At 39.9% G+C, this 25,992-nt stretch overlaps 1 protein-coding gene across 5 annotated transcripts in view; it reads right to left on the bottom strand.

Moving 5' to 3' along the window:
* Positions 1-25,992, bottom strand: part of fmn1 (formin 1) — a 367,109-nt gene that overhangs the window by 197,502 nt on the left and 143,615 nt on the right. For all 5 annotated transcript variants that reach the window (XM_043697987.1, XM_043697990.1, XM_043697988.1 and 2 more), the window contains 2 exons: positions 10,877-11,574; positions 731-881 (listed from right to left, as the gene is read on the bottom strand). In XM_043697987.1, coding sequence (XP_043553922.1) covers positions 731-881; positions 10,877-11,574 — 849 coding nt within the window. The remainder of the gene's footprint in view (positions 1-730; positions 882-10,876; positions 11,575-25,992) is intronic.

The raw sequence follows: 25,992 nt of genomic DNA, 5'->3' as shown, positions 1-25,992 counted from the left end.
TTCTAAAGCATTAAGTACGATTACTTGTATTTGTTTACAAATCAAAAGAGTAAGAAAAATATATTTAGCAATCAAGTTAGGTCTAACATCCAGCCAAAATATTGACCTCTTCATTTCTCTGCAAGCTGTCAAATTATTTTTTTGAAATTAATTCACTCATTTTAAACTGGTTTCTAGAGAACATAGGCCTGTAATAAAAATAAAATCAAATTTGCATATATTTGTTTTTATTGACATAAGGGAGACCACAGGGTGTGAGGAAATGTAACATTTACACTGGCTCAGTAGAGGTTAATCTTCTGAGCTGGGGGAGGAAGTAACATACACTATTCAAACAGAGTAAATGGGCATTTAATTCCTGCATCTAATTTCTGATATACTGATACTTAGCAGATGAGTGACCAAGAGTTCTATGGACCTAATGTGACAACAGCAAGTAACATGAAATTTCACCCAAAAATGTACATTTAAATATTAAAATGCTCAGAGGTAAAATCTCACTGTGCAATATTAAGCCAGAAACTGAGAGTAATGTGGCTGAGATCTAATATCACACAATATTATCACACACTAGAATCGTGAAGATTACCCTGTACAATTTTAAAAAGTCGACTGTTGTCTAGCATAGGCTAATTTGAAGATATCCTACAGTTTCTATAGGCAAAAAAACCACGGTTAAAGTAATTCTATACCTGGTAATAAATCTATTCAACATTGAAGTAAATCTAACCTTTTTTGTCTTATTTGTCTTCTGGTAGCTGTCTGACAAAGGCTTCTTCACTTCTTTCACTGCTAGTTTGGAGAAGAGTTCTTCAAATTCTTCAGCATCTTGGATATGAGGTTCTTCCAGTGATTCCCAGATGGTTGAGATATTGCCATCTCTGGAAATTATAAGATAATTCCTAACTTCAGTCATTGCATTTCCACAGCAACTAACCTAGAAGGTTGTCATATTGATTCAACACAAAGATTTGTAAACATAATTTAAAGTCTAAATCAAATAATTTTTGAGCAGCAGCACAAAATCTGTAAATAATCTGTGCTTTAGGTTTGTCAAGAAACACGTAATGAGGAACCTTGCAGCAATTTCAATAAATTGGATAAACAGTGAAGCATCACCATTTTCTCATTGGTGAAACAGCATGAAAGGCTTCCAATACAAGAGTCAGGAACAACACACTCATCTTTTGTAATTGCTTCGCCCACCATAAACGTTAAGCTGAAAACACAAACAAGCAGTATTCTTGCTTGAAACAAATCAACCCTTTATATATTTAGAAGAGAAGCTCAAAACATGTTTGACATCTTCCCAGTTTGATCACACTCCACCCTATGTGCATCCTGCCTGTTTCCCTATGGGCTGCTGTTACTTCCCAGAGGTATCACTCTTACTTGCCAACAGTAATGCAACTTGCAAGTTCCATGGAAACGACACTGAATATTGAAGCGGGTTCCATCATTCAAGGATTGTGCCCTCTGCCCTCCCCAGTTACCTACAAAGAGGCAATGCTTGGCTATTTTTATTTTTGCTTTGCAGAACATAAATTTCAACTTCAAAAACAGAAATGGCTGGAAAAGCTCAGCAGGTCTGGCAGCATCTGTGCAGAGAAATCAGACTTAGTGTTTCGATTTGAGTAACCCTTCCTCACTCGACCTGAAACGTTAACTCTGATTTCTCACCACAGATGCTGCCAGACCTGCTGCGCTTTCCCAGCAACTGTTGTTTTTGTTTCTGATTAACAACATCTGCAGTGCTTTCGGTTTTTATACAGATTTAAATTTGTCAAGCAACAGGACAGAAATACCTCTGTAATTCTGAAAAGCTCAATAGAGAGGAGAATTTTATCACAAGTTAAGGACAGATTGCATTTTAAAGGGAAAATGTCTGTAAATATGTATATTAATAATAACCAAGAGAAATACAAGAGTTGCTGATGTTTAAGACAGTGAACTTCTTTTACAAAATAAAAACTGAAAGAACTGCAGATGTTGCAATTCAGGAACAAAACAAGAAGTTGCTGGAAAAGCTCAGCAGGTCTGGCAGTGTCTGTGAAGAAAAAAAGAGTTAACATTTCAGAACTGAGGAAAGGACACCGGAGCTGAAACATTAATGCTGATTTTTCTTCATAGACGCTGCTAGACCTACTGTTCTTTTCCAGCAACTTCTGTTTTTGTAGCTTCTTTTACGAGGTCAGGCTGAGGAGGGCTGCAATTTTGAGACTTGGGGAAAACTGCCTAAAAACAGTGTTGCTTGAGCAATTTGAAAAGAAATTCAGCACTAGTCTTCTCTGAAAATCAGCCTTCTGACATCCCTCTCCCCTCAGAATGTAAAAAATTGTTTCAACAACATTGAGCCTAGTTTTTCCAATTGACAATTAACTAATCCTTTGAAGATCAACTTTCATCTACTTCTTTCCAAATGAATGGTTTTTAGAATAACACCATGATCTGAAAGAAAAATCAATAATTTTTCAAAATAGTTATGAGCTCATACATCCTCACTAATTAATCCTCATTTGCTGCACCCCATGCTAATCCATCAGCTCTACCTTATCCTCCAACTCCAACAGGATCTGGAATCTTGGAACATTTTTCTATTTGTTTTTCTACCTAACTTCCAATTTCATTCTTTAATCAGATATTTATCAAATCAACATTGTTACTCATCTGCTGTCCACTTCACCTCGAATTTTGCAGATGACACCAAAATTTGAGGTGTAGTGGACAGCAAAGAGGGTTACAATAGGATCTTAACCAGATGGGCCAATAGGCTGAGAAGTGGCAGATGGAGTTTAATTCAGATAAATGCGAGGTGCTGCATTTTGGGAAAGCAAACCTTAGCAGTACTTATACACTTAATGGTAAGGTCCTAGGGAGTGTTGCTGAACAAAGAGACCTTGGAGTACAGGTTCACAGCTCCTTGAAAGTGGAGTCGCAGCTAGATAGGATAGAGCTGCCAGAGGAAGTAGTGGAGGCTGGTACAATTGCAATATTTAAGAGGCATTTGGATGGGTGTATGAATAGGAAGGGTTTGGAGGGATATCGGCCGGGTGCTGGCAGGTGGGACTAGATTGGGTTGGGATATCTGGTCAGCATGGATGGGTTGGACCGAAGGGTCTGTTTCCGTGCTGTATATCTCTATGACTCTCTGATTCTACTCAGATAATTATCAAACTCATTTTTTAAGCAGTTATTAGCACAGTGTTATAGTAATAGTTAAGGTAGTGTATAAGTTGACTCCTGAATTTTGGCCAAAAATTTCAAACACTCAACTAACCCACAATCTCAACATTTCCCGAGATCACCTAGTTCCCCCCTCACCAACTCTCACTCACTTCCTGCATCCCCACCCAATTTTTTCATTTGCAACTTCCTGGCCTAACCCACCATAGAGTCATAGAGAAGGAAGTCAGCAAGATGAGACATGAGAGAGAGAATCAAACAGAGAGATGACTGAGTCAGTCGGGGAAGTATGCTAGCATTAGAAAGCCAGGTTCCTTTAAGGCTCAAGTCTTAAACAGAACAACTCCAAATTTAACTGCGAGCAGGTAATATTCATTACTTCGTATTTAAGAGTTCAGTTCCTCCCCAGTGGGGCTAGCTTCAGGACAAGCAAAAGGCCCAGATGGGAAAGATGGATGCTAATGTTTGTGTTAAGCTATAATTTTCAAAAAAAACTCTTGTAGGTCTCAGAAGATCTTTTGCTACTTAATTCAACATATGGCTATTGGTATATGAAACAATGCAGTGAATGTTGGACAGGAAATTGGCAAGAGTCTGGCAGAGAGTTAGTGAGTGGGAAAGCCAGCCAAGTAAATGGTGAGCAGGGGATAGTCTCAAGGAATAGGATGGGATGGGATGCTCCAAAATGGCAGCAATTAAGTCACACATATTCCATCAGTCCTGGCACAAAACATTTTCAACCCATTGCAAATATTACTGGTCTATAAGTCAACACCTTTTTGAGGGAAGATTTGGTCTGAAAAACTCAACTATTATGCAAGTAAATACAGTGACTGCTTTTGCTAGCATCTTCCACATCTCTGAGGTGGTGGCATTGAAATATTCGAGACCCCATTTGTGGCTAGTTAATTTTAAACCTGTATCAAAATTGCATTTGGAAATTCAGCATTTGTTGCAGCACAGCAGGGAGGTGGCAGCCCAGTGGTATTATTGCTGAACTATTAATCCAGAGACCCAGGCAATGTCCTGGGACCTAGGTTTAAATCTTGCCATAGCAGTTACTGGAATTTGAATTCAGTAACAAAACTGGAATTAAGAGTCTAATGATGACTATGAAACTTGTTGATTGTTGGAAAAACCCACCTGATCCTTCGGGGAAGCAAACTGCCACTTTTACCTCGTCTCTGACATGTGACTCTCACAGCAATGTGACTGACTCTAAACTGCTCTCTGGTAATTAGGGATGGACAATAAGTGCTGGCTTGAGTGATGTCCACATTCACAAATGAATAAGAGAAGAATGACAAACATAAGTAAATCCATCACACTTACATTGAAGTATAGCATGTAAATAAAATGATATTTATTTTGTTAGTTGGGAATATTGATTTTAATTACCAGATTGCCATCTCACAGAATACAAGATACCTTTCAGATGCTGGAAATCAAAGGCAACACTTGTATAGTAACCTCAGGTGTGAAAACTGATCAACATGCACTCCTATAACACTGTGCATATTTAGATACCACATTGGGCATACCGCACATTGTTATCTGCTAACAGGCTACATGTTTCTGGCTGTCCACTACAAAGCACCGAAATATCTTTCATTGTTTCCATATAAGCTCAAACTCTGTCAAAACACACATCGGGATTGGTGTTTCAACTGAATCCGCTAACACTTTGGCATCTTGAAAAGAATTCAGAAAACAAATCATTTTAACACAACCCAGCTGCGTATTGCAAGGTCACTTACTGATGTATAGGATGAACTGATAGTTGGCAACAAGCCTGTCATCATGCATTCATTCAATTTACAAAGGTCATAAAGATCTGTAAGGCTGTGAGTGCAAGTGCTGGATAGTAGCTGTTGCTGAACTCCATTCTTGCCTCAGTGAGAAATCTAAGTTCAGGGTGAGGTTTCCTGCTCTAATGCAGACTGGTGCCTGTGGAGCCATGGATACATCTTGAGTGCGGATCCAGAAGTGGAGGAGGGAGGGCTGGGTGGGCTGAAGCAGTGTCGGGCGACCTGAGGTAACATGTCTTTATGGCATATTAAGAGAAAAGCAATCCTGTGGTAAACCACAGAAAATCATATGGATTATTTTAAGTAGAATGCAACCGAGACTGGAGGCAAACTAAAACATGAATCAGGCAAGAACAGGCCTTGCCTCATTTCTCTGCCTTTCTCACAAACATTAGTACTGACCAGAATCTTTGCAATCCAAATTTTGTATGAAACAAAAAAAAAGCAAAATAATTCAACTTAGCATCATATTTGTTGCAAATATTTGTCAGCATGAACACAGCAAACTATCTCTTCCCAAACAGATTAAAATAATGGTCAATATTATTAGCTATTCATTAAGTTCATAGCAAAAACATACCAACTATATGTGAATGCACCTACTGTATTGGCAGAATGTATTTGAGTTAGCTGAGGTTCATAAATTGTAATTATTTGTTAAATAGTTTATTCTTACAGCCCAGGGTCCTTTTGTAACTTGGACCTTGGGCTATGCATTTTGTTATACCACTCAGTGGTTATTTTGTGATTAGGGGAGCTCCAACCATATATCAATTGCTAAACACATTTTTTGCCATTAATATATGATGCAATAGCATTAAATGTTACTTTCTTCAAAATTCCCAAACGTAACTCATGCTTCTGGCACCTGTTAATATGCTAATAGCAAGATTAGTATAAGTTTGTGGAAATTAGGATAAAATCCTGGTTTCCAAATAAATAAGATAAAGGTCTTTTTTTCATGTGAAACAGAACATATTGTTAAAAAAGGTCAGTTAGACTCGAAACGTCAGCTCTTTTCTCTCCTTACAGATGCTGCCAGACCTGCTGAGATTTTCCAGCATTTTCTCTTTTGGTTTCAGATTCCAGCATCCGCAGTAATTTGCTTTGATATTTTTAAAATATACTATCCTTGAAGAAGTGTATTTTAAGTGGTCTGCTGCATATTACAGATAATGATGTAAACTCATGACAAAGACTTCTGGTCTCCGGAAAGATGTTGTGAAACTTGAAAGGGTTCAGAAAAGATTTACAAGGATGTTGCCAGGGTTGGAGGATTTGAGCTATAGGGAGAGGCTGAACAGGTTGGGGCTGTTTTCCCTGGAGTGTTGGAGGCTGAGGGGTGACCTTATAGAGGTTTACAAAATTATGAGGGCATGGATAGGATGAACAGACAAAGTCTTTTCCCTGGGATTGGGGAGTCCAGAACTAGAGGGCATAGGTTTAGGGTGAGAGGGAAAAGATATAAAAGAGGGTCTGTTTCCATGCTGTACATCTCTATGACAGCAGTTTCTATATTGTAGTTGATCGAATTGTCTTTCATCTAAAATGTTAATGTTGCATCATAAGTTCAATTATTAAATGTCCATTGGAAGGTATGCAATCAGTGACTACACCTTCAGTGGAGTAATGGTAGAGTGAATGCAAAATTGTCTTTCTAAACTCCTCAGACAGGATACAGCTATTTTCCCACTTAATAAATCAATCTTCTTTGCTGTTAACGGTTTCTATTTGCATATCCAAATGAGATTACATTATGTAGAGATCAGACCTTAAAAGTATGGACTATCTTCAAATTTTATTGAATAAAAATGACACCGAATATTAGTTCATATAATCTATTCCTTAGTATTGAACTTATGTAGCCATTTTTGAACTGAGAAGAACTTTTTGTTGAAAGGGAAGAATTGTACTGTGGTATGTTCTGTACAAATTGTACCCAAATTACACTGGTATGCACACCTAAAATTAATAAACTCTGTACTGAGATGCTGACACAGGAAAATTAATTTTAAAAATTGCATGTCATGTTCGTAAACGTAGGGAGGATTGGGTGGGATCATTATACACTCAAAAATAATTACTGCTTCAGTATCTGCATCTCCTGCTGTTGGCACATTGTGATTAATTTAGAATAAAAAGGGAGCAATTTACTAATCAGCTAAACTAAAACTCTCTTACTTTGTAGCTTATCTGATTTCAGACCAACACAGAGGATCCTTAAGCCGCTCAGCAGTGATTCATAGCTTACTCTTCATGAAAATCAGATTGTCAACATAACATTTCACACAAGTACTTTTTAAAGTAACTTTTGAAGGGTCCAGGATCTATGAACAACTGAACAGACAGCTAAACCGTTCCAATTATATTCCATTGTATTTTACTCAATTGTTGTGGTTCTGTTCGCCGAGCTGGGAATTTGTGTTGCAGACGTTTCGTCCCCTGTCTAGGTGACATCCTCAGTGCTTGGGAGCCTCCTGTGAAGCGCTTCTGTGATCTTTACTCCGGCATTTGTAGTGGATGAATCTGTCGCTTCCGGTTGTCAGTTCCAGCTGTCCGTTGCAGTGGTCGGTATATTGGGTCCAGGTTGATGTGCTTATTGATTGAATCTGTGGATGAGTGCCATGCCTCTAGGAATTCCCTGGCTGTTCTCTGTTTGGCTTGTCCTATAATAGTAGTGTTGTCCCAGTAGAACTCCTGTTGCTTGTCATCTGCGTGTGTGGCTACTAAGGATAGCTGGTCGTGTCGTTTCGTGGCTACTTGGTGTTCATGGATGCGGATCGTTAGCTGTCTTCCTGTGTAGTGTTTTGTGCAGTCCTTGCATGGGATTTTTTCATGCAAGGACTGCACAAAACACTACATTGGACAAACAGGAAGACAGCTAACGATCCGCATCCATGAACACCAACTAGCCACGAAACGACACGACCAGCTATCTTTAGTAGCCACACACGCAGATGACAAGCAACATGAATTCGACTGGTACAACACTACTATTATAGGATAAGCCAAACAGAGAACAGCCAGGGAATTCCTAGAGGCATGGCACTCATCCACAGATTCAATCAATAAGCACATCGACCTGGACCCAATATACCAGCCACTGCAACGGACAGCTGGAACTGACAACCGGAAGCGACAGATTCAAACCACTACAAATGCCGAAGGAAAGATCACAGAAGCGCTTCACAGGAGGCTCCCAAGCACTGAGGATGTCACCTAGACAGGGGACGAAACGTCTGCAAAACAAATTCCCAGCTCGGCGAACAGAACCACAACAACGAGCACCTGAGCTACAAATCTTCTCACAAACTTTGAAATTTTACTCAATTGTAAGTTTCCAGCAAAGAAGAAGTTGCCCAAGAAGTATTTTGCTAACCATTTAACTATGGTGCAGTTAAGCTAAGGATGGCTGGTATAACGCAATGATTGCCTTCCTCTGCAACCTCGTGCTATTAAAAAAAACACTCTCTAGATCATCACTATATCCGTTCAGTATAAAGGTTGCGTTATGCAAACAGTGTCCACAATTCATCAATCACATTATAGCCAATTCACATTTATGAAACGTGTGTTATTACGACTCCCCTACGATCCCTCTACAATGTCCTAATATTTGTGCAGCTAAACCAGTCCATGAGTTATCAATGAGACAGCAGGAAGTATTTATCTTGGTCCCTTCTCCTTTACTCTCACAAATGTTCAACTGCGTCTAAGGAATAAAACCAAAAATGCAAGTCGAGCAGCATCTGTGGAGAGAGATTCTGTCTCTCGCTTTCTTTTTCTCCACAAATATCGTTGACCTGTTGAATACTTGCAGCACTGAGTTTTTATTTAAGATCAGCAAGTGGGACTAGTTTAGTATGGGAACATGGGTGGCATGGACTAGTTGGATCGAAGGGTCTGTTTCCATGCTGTATGATACTATGACTATTACAGCATCCGCAGTACATTATTTCTTTTTTATTCCCAGCAAAGCTAATATTGTGCCCCCCAGTCAGAACTCAAATGTCCCACCTCCTCTATATTTGGACAAAGAAAGCAAATAATATATTGCTGTCTATGCTGTTTAGCTATGAAAGAGAAAATCATCTGCACACAAATCATGATTCTGTTATGTTACAAAATTTAACTTAAAACTTAAAATTTAAAATGGGAAACCAATCAGAAATTACTGGAAAAACTCAGCAGGTCTAGCAGCATCTGTGAAGAGAAAACAGAATTAATGTTTCAGGTGCCGTGATCCTCTGAAAAGGGTCACTGGACCCAAACATTAACTCTGCATTCTATCCACCAATGCTGCCAGACCTGCTGAGTTTTTCCAGCAATTTCTGATTTGTTTTTGATTTCCAGCATCCACAGTTTTGTTTTGGCTTTTGTTTTAAATTAAAATGAGTTAGGAGGAAATGCAGATTTTCAATAATTCTTCTTTAAATTAGCTTTCCCACCCTGCTATAATACTGATACAACTGAGAAGTATGTTCGATACTCTGACAATTAAACACGGCAGTGATTCTCACATTAGAGGCCAGATTAAAAATGCCCCCACTGAGGCAAAAGTTGGAGCAGTTTTGAAAACAGAATCCAAGAAAAGACTGAGATTAAGCCAGTATAATTAAAGCTTACCATCAGAAACAACTTAAATTATTACAAACAGGCCATGGATTGAAAAGATAAATCAAAATTTACAGGACTTAGGGTACTGAAACAAGGCAGAGAGACTTGATAACTTGACATTGATTTAGACTGTAAAGTACATATTGGCCTTCAGAGATGGGAGACTGACAGGAATAAGGCACAGTCTTGACTTAAAATGGCAAAAGGCCAAATCAGCCCAATTTCAAAATACTACTGTCGCCACTGCAAGGAGGGAATTGTGATTACTTCCAGAAGGCATAAGTGGCAGCCAGGTTAGGGGAATCCAAATTGCTTCCAAGATTCCCTAGCACTTACTGCTTAAAATGCCTCAAAACGTTGCTTATATTATTATGTTAACATAGTAGATGAAAAGTAGCAGGGCACAGTTAGAGTTTTCCATCAGAATTGAGCTAAGAGTAAAATTAACCCATGCATTTTTATCCAGAATCACTCAAACAACTAATCATAGTTACTGCCTTAAGCATTAGAGTTAGCCCGAAGTTAATAAAGTTAACAGTCTTTTGACAAAATGTGAACTTGTATATTGTAGTGAAAAACAACCAGTGTTAATATTCAATGAATAAGAGCAAAGCCAGTAAACAAATGTTGTTTGATTTTTTTGCTGTTGTAATCATTAATTTAAAATTACACAATAAAATGTTTGTAAAGATTGTTATCTTCTTCAACTTCCACTAATATGATGATTAAAGAGCAAATTTCTGTTGTCATGGTCAGTAATGTTGAGGAGAAAGTGAGGACTGTAGATGTTGGTGATCAGAGTTAAAAAGTGTGGAGCTAGTAAAGGTGAGGGGGTAATGGTGATAAGTTGGCGAAGAGGGTGCAGCAGATAGTTGGGAAAGGAGATGGACAGGTAGGGTAGGTTAATAGGATGGTGCCGAGTTGGAGGGTTGGATCTGGGATAAGGTGGGGAGAGAGGAGGTGAGGAAACAGTAATGTGGCAAAGCAGAGCACTTATCAAATACAGAACTTATTCAATTTCATTCCGTGTAATTCATGGGTCAGTTTCTACAACTGGAGGATTATCTGCACTGCCAGATATCACCAAGATGGTGAAGGTGATTAGTTTATCCTTTCCCTTTTCATAATTACAAGGTATTGAGTGAATTTAGCCAATTTGTGTGATGTTATTGTTAATGTAGAGCTCTAATTTGTTTTAGGAACGGAACAGCACCCAAAATATAAACAGAAATGTGCATGCTGACAACATTAGCATTTACTTATGGTACCTGGAATCTTTTATCTGAATCCTATTCCAATATAAAGGCTTCATTGGGCGGCGTGGTTCTATGATAGGCTTCCGTACAGGTCTGTCCGCTGACAATCTGAGATTAGAAACTCCAAATGGTGGTGGCGGTGGGGGTCCAGAGCCTGGAAGAGGTGGAGGCGGAGGAGGTCCAGAGCCTGGAAGAGGTGGAGGCGGAGGAGGTCCAGAGCCTGGAAGAGGTGGAGGTGGTGGTGGTGGAGCTGGTGGACCACTCAGGAGTGCAGTAGGAGAACTTTGAGAACCTGAAAGTGATGGTGTTAACAGAGGAAGTGGTACAGGCTGAGATTCTTGTGACGTTGAGGTTTGTGAAGATGGTAAAGCTTCCTCCTTTGTAGTATGGAGAGAGCAAGCTGACTGACCATTCAAGTTCAAGGATGCAAGCTTCAACTTTCCTGGGGTGCTCAGATTGCTTTTTGCTATCTTGCCATCATCTTGATTCAACTGTATGAACGTTTCTCGGTCAGTTTGAATGCAAACGTTGCGAAATGTTTTCACCACAAGTTCATCTGCAGTGGAAACAGCAATGTCCCTTGTTTCAGACTTGCCCTCTTTTATTTTATTTTCCAATTTATTTTGTAGCTGCACAATAGTTTCTTCAAGTTTAGTTATTTCTTCGGCATGTTCCCCACGTATATGGAAAAGCTTCAATTCAAATTCATTCTGTTGAGAAACAGTATATGCATTAATAATCAACATTAATTAAATATGCCTATCTACTCATATAATGATGGTTTTTGTGCTTTACTTAGAGATGTTGTAAGTATTTTCACATTAGTTTATTTTGGTAACTAGACTAGCCTCCAAAATAGCTTCACTGGGTCATTGTACATGTTCTGCTGGCTGCAATGTCCCTGAATGCTTCCATGGACAGAGTTCTTTTAAAAAGCAGGATAATCTCTTGGTAACATTGGTGCCCCAGTGAAATTTGCTACAGACGCTCCGATAGGATCTGTAGAAATGCTGCAGCAGATCAGTCAATGTCGCACCAGACTTGGAGGTGGCAGTATTCTTGGAAACAGAAATGGTGCAGACATAATTTTGGTTCAATATCTGACCAAAGGTTTTTCCTCCACAAGTGCTGCTTTAAGATCGGGTAAAGAGGCGAAAAAGGAGTGAAGGAACTAGCACCTCCTTGATGCTCTACCGAGTTGTCCATCAATACTTCCATTCCAGTGCTCTCCCATGTCCCACTATCTATTAGCAGCCATGGTAGCTGCCACTTCAACACAAATGGTAGGGCAATCCATTGTTTTCCTGACCACTCCCACCATTTTTACAAAAAAGCAGGATGATTAAAGCCCAGGCAAGCGAGCTTCTTGCTGGGGAGGGAATAGAGGAGAAACATAGCGGTTAATGTTTTTGGAGTCAAGATCTGGAGGTAGATGGCATTGTTCTACTTCTTCCTCCACCTTTGATGTTACCCAATGCTAAATGATTGTAGTGCAATACAACGTTGGTCTAAACATTTCAACACATACATTGGTCTCATGTTGTAAGTTGGCTCTTTGACTTCCAACTGCATTTGAAGTACTTCCCCCTTGGACAGTAGCTAAATAACAGATTTAATTAGGTAGACTGTGTCTCAACATTTAAAAACTGTTATTGTTTTTCTGACTCCCTAAGAATTCAAAACTAGAACTTTAAAATTATTTTAGGATTTTATAGGTGCTTCTTTGGACCTCAAGCAGAATTTCCAGAAAAATAGCATCTACCCTTTTGCTGTGTCTTAATTTTTATCGGAATGTTCTTCTCCATTCCAAAAGTAGCAGAATTTCTGTCTGGCCTTTATAAATTTACTGATGAGCAAGGGTCCAGGCCAAGTAAAGAATCCCAACTCTGCTCTTCAATTAAGATCCAACATTTTACTCTTGTTGGTACGCTAAGTGAACAGAAGTGCACAAGCCTTCACTAGGACATATATTAGCCCTAATAATGGGATCAAAAGAAATCAGCCTACATTCTCGAGTATTCAGGATTTGTTTCACCCATGCAACTGAGTTCCCTTTATCAGGGAAAATGGGTGCTTGACCAATTGGAGCTTGAACTATCAGGTAATGGTATTAATAAGATGCACTCTCATTAACTCCACAAACCTCAGTAGGGCTCGTGTTATTTGGCATCAGAGGGTAATGCAACATTCCATTATTCTGAAAGAACTGGTCCATGCATTTATTGATCAGGCCAAGAAAATGGAGAATCCTTTGAGGAAATTCAGCACATGACTCATTCATACTTGGGTTTGATGTAGTTATTGAGCTCAAGTAAGCAAAAAAATCATTTTGCTGACATCAGAACAGTAATACAGGAATGGATAATCAGTGAAGCTAGGAAGGAAGTGTTCCGGACATACTAACAATATACATTAAATTGTTGGTATCATTGTTAGTGGCGAGTTGGAGTTTTGCTGTTGCATTGGAGAAGTTTGGAATCATAGAATAAATATGGAACAGACATCATAGATGCCTTATAGTGCTAGGGACCGGGTTCTATTCCATCCTCAAGCTGTGTGGAGATTGCACATTCTCGCCATGACTGCATGGGTTTCCTTCGAGTGTTCCAGTTTTCTTCCTCAGTCCAACGATGTGCAGTTTAGGTGAGTTGGTCCTGCTAAACTGCCCATACTGTCCAAGGATGTGCAAGCTGGGTGGATTAGCTATAGGGTAGGGTAGGGGTGTGGGGCTGGGTGAGATGCTCTTTGGAGAGTTGGTGCGTACTCAATGGGCCAAACAGCTGACTTCCACACTGTAAGGATTCTATAATTCAAAAATTTAGCAGGAGAACTGATTACAAGAGGTTTGGAAAATTTTTATGAGAAGTGCAATCAGAAACTGAAGTGCTTATTTTTTTCCATCGATTTCTATACAATCTGAATGAAAAAGGTAAAACAATATTTGTTTTTACTTTAGATATCAACTTGGCATTTACTCTTGACAATAGTCATCTTATTACTATTACTTAAATCTTCTCAGGCCCAGTCAAGGTAGAACACTTTGTTTTGCAGTGGAAACAACTGATCGCATGGCGGTTTCTTGAAAATTTTAAGGAATTCTATAGGTGGTTCTGGATTTGTCACCAGGAGTGCAGTAAATTGACACATTGTTCTACTGTCACAGGCATTCGCTCAGACAGAATTTGTTTCATGAACATTCAACATTGTAAGCCCCAAGATTGTACATTATGTGGCTTAGGAGTGTTCCCACTGATTTAGAAACTAAAAACAAATTTTCTTTCAAAACTGAGTCCAATTCACACATCGGCTTCTTCTGTAATCCCCATTACAGAGATTGCATCACAAGATGGCTTTTATGGGTTTCAGTTTCAAAGGAAGTAAACAGTTATATTAAAATGATATTTTTACAAGTTTTTTGACCATTTGAATAACAATTTAGGAGTGGTTTGGACTATTGGTGAGTTTAATTTGAAAAAGATGTGGAACAAGAGAGACAGTGGAGCGCTTGAGCAGAATGATGCATTAATATACTGCGCCACTCGGTGGTCAGAGGCAGATCTGCAGTAAAGGTCCATTAGAAGTTATCAAATTTATTTGTTAGAGGAGTCCAGATACTGGAATAGCACAAACTTAAACTGCAGATTGCTCACAGAAAGGGGATATATGTAACTATCCTTCTGTAATCTGCCTATTCTCTAGAAACTGGTTGCAAAACTTACAGTTCACCTGCTCAGTACAACTTGGCCCACTGAATGAACAGAACGGATAGAAAATAAAAATAATCAGGGAAGGATAATAATTAAGGATATTTGGCTTCCTTCCATTGATCTAATAAATTGGTACAACAGTAAATTATGGAACAACTTCAGAGAATTTATTTGTAAATTGCAATACTGTTTGCTTATTTAATGAATATGGTGACAAACCCTAAAAGATTTACCAAGTATGTGAAAGATATCCATTTCGTATGGCAACCAGTTTTGATTTCAGGAGGATAAAACTTTAAAAGGAAACATCCACAAAGAAAATGCCAGCATTGACAAACCACTGGGCCATTATAAACTGGCATTGTGCCAGAGCAGGACCTGAATGTCAGTGTGGCTTGTTGTTCCCCTCCCTCGTTTGAAGTTAGCTGTGAGTCAACCTACTTCAAAAATGGCCAACTGCCCCCTGCCTCCGAGAAATAACACACTGACAGTGGCAGTACTGAACTGAGATAGGAAGTTCCACCCTAGAGAGCCATCAGCCAACTGGACTGGAGGAAAAGCAGTCTGAGAACGCTTGTGGTCACAAAGTGGGAGCAACATCTTGGGTTCAGTCACCAGATGGACCTGGAGGTATCCTCTACCAACCCTTCAACCTTTCACCCAAGATAGTGAACTATTGGGCTGGTCCTGTCCATTCCAACTTCCCCAGCTGCAGTTACCACTGTGACAGAGGGTGGGAACAGCGTCTTCACTGATCAGTAACTGCCCAGTTTTGGGTGTCAACAGACCCTAATGGTGGGCAGGCTTGTTAATATCTTACCTTGTGCTCGCACAACAGGGCTCCGCTCATGGATGGAGAGGAAGGCGGTGAGCAAGTCATCTATTCCTCATTTTTTTTTATTTCCCTGATTTCAAGTGGACTAGATGCGGTGGGAGGGTGAGGGGAACAGTCACCTGATACTCACCCTTTGAGGCCAGCTAATTTAAATACCACTGTCACTTCTGTAGTGCAGCTCCAGAGTACCCTGGGTAAACTATCCATAGCTATACCTTGTATGGGAATGGAAACCCATTTGACGGTCTTTAAAAAAGGGCTGATAAGGACAAAGTTTGCTAATGCATGGTGATAATTGGCAGTAAGTGCTGAACATAATGCAAGCATGGTATAGGTGATATGGCATTCGTGAGAGAGCTGGGAATACTTTAAAAGCACAACCTCATTCCTCAGATCGTTGGGAGCACTGGAATCCAACATTTCCTGCCAAAGAACTGGGCACTGGAAGAAGGTAGAAGACCACATCATTTCACTGTCATCAAGCTATATACATCTGTAAACAAAATATAGCCAAGCAAAGAGAGACAAAAAGAGAGGCACAGCTGGCTACCCCTGGGAGGAAACCCAAGGGAAGCATCTGAGTGTCACCGAGAGAGGGGTAAGAGTGGTAATAAAAACAGAAAGTGCTGGAGATACTCAGCAGGTCTAGCAACATGAGTGGAGAGAAAAAACAAGCTAACGTTTTGTGTCTATATACATCTGTAAACAAAACATAGCAAAGCAAAGAGAGACAAAAAGAGAGGCACAGCTGGCTACCCCCTGGGAGGAAACCCAAGGGAAGCATCTGAGGTGTCACCGAGAGAGGGGTAAGAGTGGTAATAAAAACAGAAAGTGCTGGAGATACTCAGCAGGTCTAGCAACATGAGTGGAGAGAAAAAACAGATCTGTGTCAGATCTGAGGTAACAGTGGTATTGCCTGCTGCCTCGCTCATTCTCCAGGATGGCAGATGACTGGAAGAAAAGTCCAGTGATTTAATGACGGCAAAATATATTCTGCAACTCAGTGATGAGAACACAGAACACATTACCCCGTGGGGTGTTTGCAAAAACTGGTATGTTTGAGGGGAAGTGGCATATTTGAACATGGAGATAGGAATGGAAGGGTGAGCTGAAGCAAACAGTATGGAAAACCATGTGTGAACATAACAACAGCATGGAGCTGGGGGGCCAAAACAGACTGCTTTCATGCTGGAAATGAACGACTGCTTGGGTGACCATTGCCCAGGTAGAAATATTCCAATGAGGAATCAATGCCTTTGGAAATAAAAAAGGAAAAAGGATAGGACAAGGGCCATAGTCACTTACACTAAAACTATAAAAACTTTTTTTAGTATAGCCTTATTCAGCATTCACTATTTATAAAATAGCTTTTCTCCCTGTACAAATACATAAATCAATTTTCTATTGCTGACTTTTACAAACTTTGTAAAATTTTAGCCTGTGCTAATACAGCATGGCCACTGCTGAAAGCCAAGGCTCCCACAACTGCTTTGCAAAGTTTCTAAAGTGATATTCCAAGTCATGATGTTGTAAAACATAAGGCATGAGCTGCATTGCTGGTGTTTTTTCTAACAACTTCAGTAAGCATGTGGAAAATATACCATGATTACTGCAGTTAAACAGTATTTTGCATGCGTTTATTTTAGTGAATTTCCATCGCATCCACCCCTCCCATGCACAGTTCTATTTCCTTCCTCTCTCCTGATAACCTGGTGAACAAAAATTGAAGGCGATGCCAGAATTGTGGACAAATTGATGTCATTCAGTCCAAAGTATTAATATAAACATTAATAACTGTACCATAAAAACAAAGTACAGTACCATCGCTATAATAAATAAGAAATCATAAGTTAACCTGTTTTTACAGGTGTTACATAACATTTAGAGACGGCAAACTGTATACCAATTAATTCTGAAACTTTAAAAGGGATAGGAATCTCATCATTGAGATAACTTTATGAAGAATGCGTTATAAACACTGCAGCTCAAATAAAATCTGTTCATTGCATCACAGAACCCCCACAGTGTGGGAGAAGGCCATTCAGTCTATACTATCCCTCAAAAGAGCATCTCATCCAGACCCACACCCCTACCCTAACCCCTATAAACCCTGCATTTCCCATGTCTAATCCACATCGCCCGCACATCCCTGGACATTATGTGCAATTTAGCATGGCCAATCCACCTAACCCATACACCTTTGGTCTGTGGGAGGAAACCATTCCCCAATATCTCCTGCTCCAGGCATCAAACATCCATAAATGTTGGTATCAGCAAAACACCAGCATCATCACATCACCGTGGCCAATCTCTGAAGACACTTCAGATCTTAACCATATTGCACATGGGGGTCTCTGGTACATTATATTGGAATGCTCCTGGCAGGTCGTTCTGAACACAGAGAAACACATGCAGACATGGGGAAAATGTGCAAACTCCACACAGACAGTCAAACAAAGCTGGACTCAAATGTGGGTTGCTGGCACTGTGAGGTAGCTGTGCTAACTGCTGAGCCATCGTGCTACCCTTGCATAGCATGCAAGCAAAAGGAATCTTGGTTTTAATGCCATTTATGTATGATGGGACTGCTACTTATTTTTTACAATTTTCATATTCACCAAACAAATTGATTCATAGGTCATGCTGTTAAGAACTGATTCTTACAAGTCAGTACCAAAGGAGGAAATGCGGATGTATTTGTATGCGACCCATTATTGATTCATTTTCATGCATCTGCATTTTTATCACTAGGTATAGGTTAATTTGGATTATGTCTTAGTCAGATCTGTATTGATTCTTCACCAAAAATTTTAATTCTTTTTCTTTGAAATCCTGGCCTCAGTGATTCATTCTCTGGTATGATTCCAATACTTCATGTAAGCAGCTACTCATTGAGTGAGAGACTTCATGATTATTGGGACACATGATTATCATACAAGTCAACAAGAGCTAATTTAATCAGAAGCTGGTGACAAAACATGTACAGTAGGGCTCATAGTAATCAGTTATAGTGCTTATATTGTCACTGAACTGAGATCAGGGAACACAGCCGTGACCAGGATGGATGCCTATACCTCCTCAGTCTGAACAACTTCACTCCATGCTGTACAAAGGGTAGAATCTTCCTAGTCTTTGAGCAGCATGTGCACTGGCAAGAAATGGGGGTTAATGTGGCAAGAACGCGAAGGATGAGATTTTTGATGTAAAGAACAAAAAGTCTGATTTTCCCTTTATGGTTTCAGTGGCTAGTTGAGAATCTCAAAAGTAAATGCCATGGACCTCATTTGGGTGCATTCATGTCTTATTATTAATTAATCTTGCCTCATTTCTATGCAGTATGTGATTCTCCCAGGTATAGATGAGACATTAGATGGCGACAATTTCCAATGCCGCTGCCTGGCAGCTGCAGCTTGTGAACATGTTCTCCCGGTCTCCCTGTTGGTCATCATTCCCCATTCACGGGCAGCAACCATCCACAAAAATTGGTATCAGCAAAACACCAGCCTCACCACATCACCTTAGCCAATCTCTGAAGGCATTGCAAGTCTTAACCACACTGCACTTAGAACTCTCTGATACATTATATTGTAATGCTCCTGCCAGTTCACTCTGAGCATAGAGAAACACATACAGGATATACCTCAGGGCTCTGAGCTTGCTTTTTTAGCATTCACTTACTTTCCACTTACTTAGATGCTCACAATGTGCATATGCTTTGACTAACTGAGTGGAGGAAACTATGGTCAGTTTGGGAGTGCCCCCACAGTCAGGCAAGGGCATTGTCTGATGTCAGTCCAAGGGTTTGGCCACAGTTAGTCAGGCACTTGGTGCAATCAGGGAGGATATGATTGGTGGTGGTGGTGGGTGGGGAGTGGTCTGCATCCTTACACTCCAGGTTTTGGAGCAGAGTCAGTCCTGCAGGTCAGGTCTAACCATTAAGGGATCAGGGATAACGCATTCAGAGAATTGTACAGACATGAGTCTGGGGGCCATCTTAAAATGAAGTTATCCTCACTGGTCAGTCTGGTGGGGGATCCCCTCTCCATCCTAGGTATTTGGGTTACAGACGTCAAGGAGAATATTGGAGCTGGACCAGAATTGGGAAAATAGTGGGGAGTTTGGAACCATTACACTTGGATGCAGTGGAGAAAATATCTCTGAAAGGGGAGACAAGTCCAGGGAGAAGGGTGAATAAAGCATGAGAGGGTATGGGGCATTGCGGTGAGTGAGGGGGTGGATAGTTTACAAGGTATCACCACCCTGTCTTCAACAATGGGGATGCAGAGGATTATGATCTTGGGCATAGCTATTTTGTAGGAAAGGCACTGAGATCAAAAATAGGGGAACATTTACAGTTAGATAAAGAGTTGGACGAGAATGTAGTGAACTTCAAAGCTGATAAGATTGACAGTGACGGAAACACAAAAGGAGACAAGAAGAGTGTTTGGGGCGGAATTACGAAACTTGACTTTGAGGCAAAGCCTGGAACTGTGTGTGTCAGGACTGAGACTTGATTCACCATCTTCAAACTTCAACTGCACAATAAGGATGAGAAACAGCAGCCAGCAGACCGTCAGTGGGCAAAGCAAGTTAATTTTGTTTTGTCTGTGGGAACAGGGTACATCTGTGGGTGATGTGAGGTCCTTCAAGAGGCGATGGCATAATAAGGCATCCAGAGATTCAATGATGACACACACCTGCTATAAAATTATTCTGCATCAGTAGATCATGCACTGAGCAATAATAAACAAACTTTAGTCACTAGCAATGTCTTTGATATGACAAATTAATCCCAAAAAGCTTTGTGAAGCAGAAAAATAGTTTAATAAATCACAGGTCATTGTGGAGGCATTTCAAGTTCCTCCCTTCAGAAAGACCTCCATGTCAATAATGACCGAAGATCAGCGCAGGCTCAGACTTAGGATGTCCTCAGACATCATAACAGAGCTGTGACATCTGCTGAAGTAGTATTTGTGTTCTGAAGGAATGGGAGGTCATCTCATCCCAGTAGTCATCAAGATGACAGTACTTCATTTATAAGCAACTGACTCACTCCAATTATGCACTAGGGACTTGCGTGGAATCTCCGAATCCTCAACACACAAACGTATCAAAGATTTTACAAATTCAAGATCATACTGTGATGAGGTCAGTGCTGCAGAGTGAGCAATAGTGTTTACAAACCTAGCTAGCTTCCCCCTGGTGCAAAGCACTGTGAAACGTACATATGCATTGAGCGCATATTATAATGTGGTTAAACTCATGAACAAAAAAGCTAACTATTCAATCAATGTCCAACTCATCTATGATTATTGTGAATGCATCTTAGAGGGTGTGCGAGGTACCATGGAAGCTGTCATGATGCCTATATACTTGAGAACACAAGTGTTTGCTTTGTTCAATGGGCTAATTCAAAGGTGATTGTTGGGAAATATGGGATATTTTCTCCAACTTTGGCTAGTTATTCCTCTACGAAATCCCTGACTAAGGCAGAATGCAGATACAATGTAGCTCGATGTTCACCAAGGTCACCATAGAATAGACAATAGGATGATTGAAGATGAGGTTTTAATGCTTGGATCTATCTGAAGGGGCAATGCAATATAGTCCACATGCAGTGTGCTGCATAATCCTGTAATGCAATCTTCTGCACAACCAGAGCAAGCAAACAGGGAAGTCATATGTTAAAGACATCTGCATTTAAACAGAATTCAAGTCCACACATTCAGTTCAGAGCTTCATTTCAGTTCACCACACTCCATAAAACCCACACGCTACTCATTACTAGCTTCCCATATTTATGCAACCAATTAAAACCCAATGTCATATCAACCTGGTCAGACATGTTATTACACATCTCTGGAGCAGGTGGGACTTGAACCCGGGCCTCTTAACTCAGTGTTAGCACATTGCACTGCACCACAAGTGACCTCTTCAAACCCGTTTTTTCTCTTATTTTTATAACCAGAAGTGCTTTTATACACAACTGAATGCTTTTGCCTCTCACCAAATCGCCTATGGTATTTTTCCATCTATTAACCACCACCAGTAAACCATACTTTCCAGCTGTTTAATTTATGTGCAGAACCCGTTAAGGGCAATGGACTTCAAAGCCAATTAAATCTTCATTAATATATCCATCACTTATTCCCTCTCTCTGCTACTTGAGGAATGTAGAAAATCATTAACCTTCCAGCCGCATTGCATCATGTTCCTCTGGTCTGTGGCCCCTGCACTGACCTAGGTAGATCTCTCCAAATAAGCAAGCAGCGTTTGGCACCTCTGGTAGTTCTGAACTCTTACAGCCAGCACACAGTCCTATAGTCATAGCAACAGCCAAAATTTACCGTAGAAGGAACTTATGGACCAATCAATCCCTATAATTCATCTCTCTTATATGAATGCACTCTCAATACATTGACAAACCTTGTTTCTGAAATCAAATAAATTAACATTTTTGTATAATGTATCAGTTAATAAACATTATCCAAGAGAGATTCTCAGGTCATAGCAACTTGAAACAGTATTAAATTGTGAGTTAAAAGGATTAATAGGCAAATAGGAAATATGTTTCAATGTTGTTTGCAAGGGAGGTGTTGCAGAGTTTTAACTAAAGGGGTTTAATTAGTAATAATAACAAAGTCAAGGTGAAAGAACAGTGAGAAAAACTTTACAGAAAAGCAAATTATGAAAAGCATGAGTTCTGTAAATTACAGAAGATCTTTTGTTTTGGAAAGAGTTGAAATTAAGAGGCAGATCCACTAGCTGACTTCTATCTGGTATCCAAAATTGTTGTTATTGCATGACTAATACTATTCAACATGGTGCCTCATTATTACCTTACATAATGTTGAAGAAATCAAAATTGTCTCATATGTATCATAAACAACTGGTAACAATTAATGTTTTGATGCTGACGATGTTGATTATTTTCCAGTTATTCTGACAAAAAAAGCACATTCATGACAGAAGTATCAGAAATATATTTTTCAAGAACTGGTTAGTTTAACAAAAAGACTTCAATATTTTTAAGAAAGGCATTTATCAGAAAATTCAAACACTTCATTGTTGGAAAGAAGGGATCGAGTTTTTTTCACATTCTTCCACTCTCAAGATCTCCATATTAGCTAAGTTTGGGGTATAAATATAGATAGAAAGGGAATTTTCTTGTGGTCCTTGAGCATTTGACATATTTGACATATAAGTACATGCAGAAGAATGAATGGAATTTGACATTTGATGATATTAAACCCTTTCACTTATTCTGATTATTAAACCTCAAAGTACTTACTGATACTGACGTGTCAAAATTGGCCTACATGTATTGGAAAAGTCAGACTTCCTCTATGTTACACAATAGTAAGAGGTTTTCCAATTTCAAAATAAGAAAACTTACGTCAAACATATTCATGCCATTTCATTCTAATTTAAGTTAAAGCAAACATTTATAACCACTAATATGGAAATTTACATTTGCTAAATGGCATGTAGTATTATGAATGGCATCTGTGCAATATCAAGCAGAGATGCAGTTTAATGGTAATGTTCTTGCATTAGGTGAAATATTTTACATCTGGACACCATTAGCTCCAAAATGTAGTTATTTTACTTCAAATCTGAAAACAATTTTAACATAAATAATCAGGTGATTTACAACTGGCACCTACAGCCATATTAATCTTACTTTGGTAACAATTTATTTGCATGCTTTATCACTGAACTGTCTTTTACTTTCTCATAGCTTAAGTATGTCATAAATATTAACCAGTCTTAGCAACGTAACTACTAAAATGCAGTGCAGGTTTAATTGAGTTATATCTGTGTTAAATGCGTTACCTTGTAATTGCTAATTACCAATATGTAGATTGCACACAATCTACATAACTATTCAAGTCAGGTAGGTTGTCAAATGCATTAATAATTCAATTTATTTAACTTTATCTCAAATGCAAACTATAAAAATATAGATTATATTTTTTTCATTTCTTTGCTTTAGAAAATCTTAATTGATGAAACAGAGATTGCTCTTGAGAATATCTGAAGAGATGTATTGTAACAGTGAATGCACTGGAAGATCTTATGCAAACAAAAATTGAGAGGATTCAGGAACAGAATTAACAAGCAGAAGAAAGGATTGGTGAGATGAAAGCAAATAATGCGACTACTTGCAATGAGGGTGAGTGCCAGGGGTCAGAGGGAAATGCTGGAGGTGGGGGAGTGGTAACATTCACAGCGATATTCCTCATCCCTGAGAATGGCCTCCCAGCTTTAGATGGCACCCTCCCCCATCCCAGGGTAGGTGGTGAGGTGTCATTGCCTGGGGAGGGCAGGCAGTCCCTAGTCCTACCATTGCCCACTTCCCACTGCCATCCTTTGACCTGTTGTAGGTGAGCGCAGAGCTTCCACCTAACCTTCCAGACCTGCAATACATACGCCAATGTTGATGTCACTGCACACAAAATACACTGACATCGTTTGCACATGTGTCGTGATTTCCTGTTACCTGTCCCGTCCTGGCCAGGTAACAACACTGGGAGCCATACTGTATTATGTAGAATCACTCTGTTTCTTTTTACTACTTTTAAACACACAACTGAAATTCTTGGAAATAATGGCAGTGTGCTGTTGTTACTCAAGCAAGACACCAACAGGATCAAACAGACATGTTTGCAAAAATATGGGAAATTTATTCCAAAAGATCAGCATTTGACAATCCTCAGGGTTCACACTCCTTGCACTGGAAAAATCTGTGCCACTAATTCCTTTGGAGTTTTGCATGTGTCTGAAGGAGACACACAAAGAGATTGAGGGATACTATCCTTCTGGCAGTAACTGGCACAGAAGAAGCCTGAACTTTCAAAGGGAGGACTAAAATGGCAAAGATGGGGATCCATTTGCCTTACACAAGGGGCTGATGAAGACAAAGTTGCAATTGGGGGTGGAGTGGGGTGGGGTGGGTGCGGGGGTGGGAGAGCACAGCATGCACCATGTTGGTCTTTACATCCTGAAACAAATTATGTGCCCGCCCAATGACTGAGCTAGCATTGGAGAATTCTGGTAGAGATGAGCTCAGTGTAACTCAGAAAAGTTGGAAGGTTTTCCTTGAGCCAGGCAAGTGTGGACATGACACATAAGATATATAATGTAGACACAGGCCATATTCTCCAACCCGTCCATACTGAAAGCTGTGCTCCACTGATCTCTCCTCCAATCTTTACACATGTAAAACTATCGTTGTAACTCGTATGGGTAGCACGGTGGCTCAGTGGTTAGCACTGCTGCCTCACAGCACCAGGGGCCTACATTCGATTCCACCCTCGGCTGATAGTCTGTGCGGAGCTTGTACATTCTCCCAGTGTCTGCGTGGGTTTCCTCAGGATGCTCTGGCTTCCACCCATGTCCAGGGATGTGCAGGATTGGCCATGGGAAATTGTCCCATACTCTGGATTAGTGGTGCTGGAAGAGCACAGCAGTTCAGGTAGCATCCAAGGAGCTTCGAAATCGACGTTTCGGGCAAAAGCCCTTACACCTAATTGTCCCATAGTGCCCAGGGACGTGTAGATTAGGTGGACTGGACATGGTAAATTGTCCATTGTGTCCAGGGATGTGTAGGTTAGGTGGATTAGTCGTGGGAAATGCATGGTCACAGGGATAGGGTAGAGGGGTGATTCTGTGTGAGATGGTCTTCAGAGGGTTGGTGTGGACTTAAATGGGCCAAATGAGCTGCTTGCACATGTAGGGATTTGATTCTCTGATTCTAAACTTGCATCTCCCTTATGTTGTTTCCCTAGTTTCCCCTTAAATGCATTCACCACCAACCAATCCCCGTGGCAATGACTTCCACATTCTCATTACCATTCAAGAAGTTTCTTCTGGATATTCTCCTTGTGACTGTCTTGTACTGACAGTCTCTGGTTGTATGCTTCCACAGCAAATGAAATTGTTCTCTCTTTACCCCTCCATTAATTTCTTTTCAGAATTTTAAAGACTTCTACTGAGTCATCTGTCAGGGGGTTTTCAAGTCAAATGATTACCTTTATGTTGGAACCCTTTGGAGATGTAAGATGAGAGAAGGACACAATTTTCCTTCCATCTCAGTCAGAGCAATAAATCAAAACTCATTCCACAAAGTGTACCCCTCTAAATAACCCAGTTTACGCATATAGAACACACACACACACACACACACACAAAATGATTTTTCTCTGCAGACTCTTATTTTGGGTAGAAAAAAAGGAAAATGTATGGAATGTTCAAATATTTGTTTTGGAATATGTAGACAGCTCACAAGACACAATAGTTGGTTGTCTCTAGTAGTATTGGCAGACATAGTTACTCGGAAAACACAATATCAAGACACCATCGAGTTGCTGTTCAACAAGATAATCACGTTTCATACTGGCTTCACAACAAGTGTGCTTTGGCAAGCCTCCCCCAAGAGAAGACCCCCCCAAAAAAACTCCAGTTGCCTGCAAATAAAACTGCCATAAAAAGCCAGTCAAGTGACTTACAAACCAATAATTAGCTGACCTCACGTGGATTCCAAGAAATGACTTGCTTAGAAAAATGTTCCAATGTGTCTTTTC

The sequence above is a fragment of the Chiloscyllium plagiosum genome, chromosome 10 (assembly GCF_004010195.1).
Source record: "Chiloscyllium plagiosum isolate BGI_BamShark_2017 chromosome 10, ASM401019v2, whole genome shotgun sequence".
Taxonomy (NCBI): Eukaryota; Metazoa; Chordata; class Chondrichthyes; order Orectolobiformes; family Hemiscylliidae; genus Chiloscyllium; species Chiloscyllium plagiosum.
The sequence above is the reverse complement of the archived record's forward strand: the minus strand, read 5'-3'. Positions and strand labels throughout refer to the sequence as shown.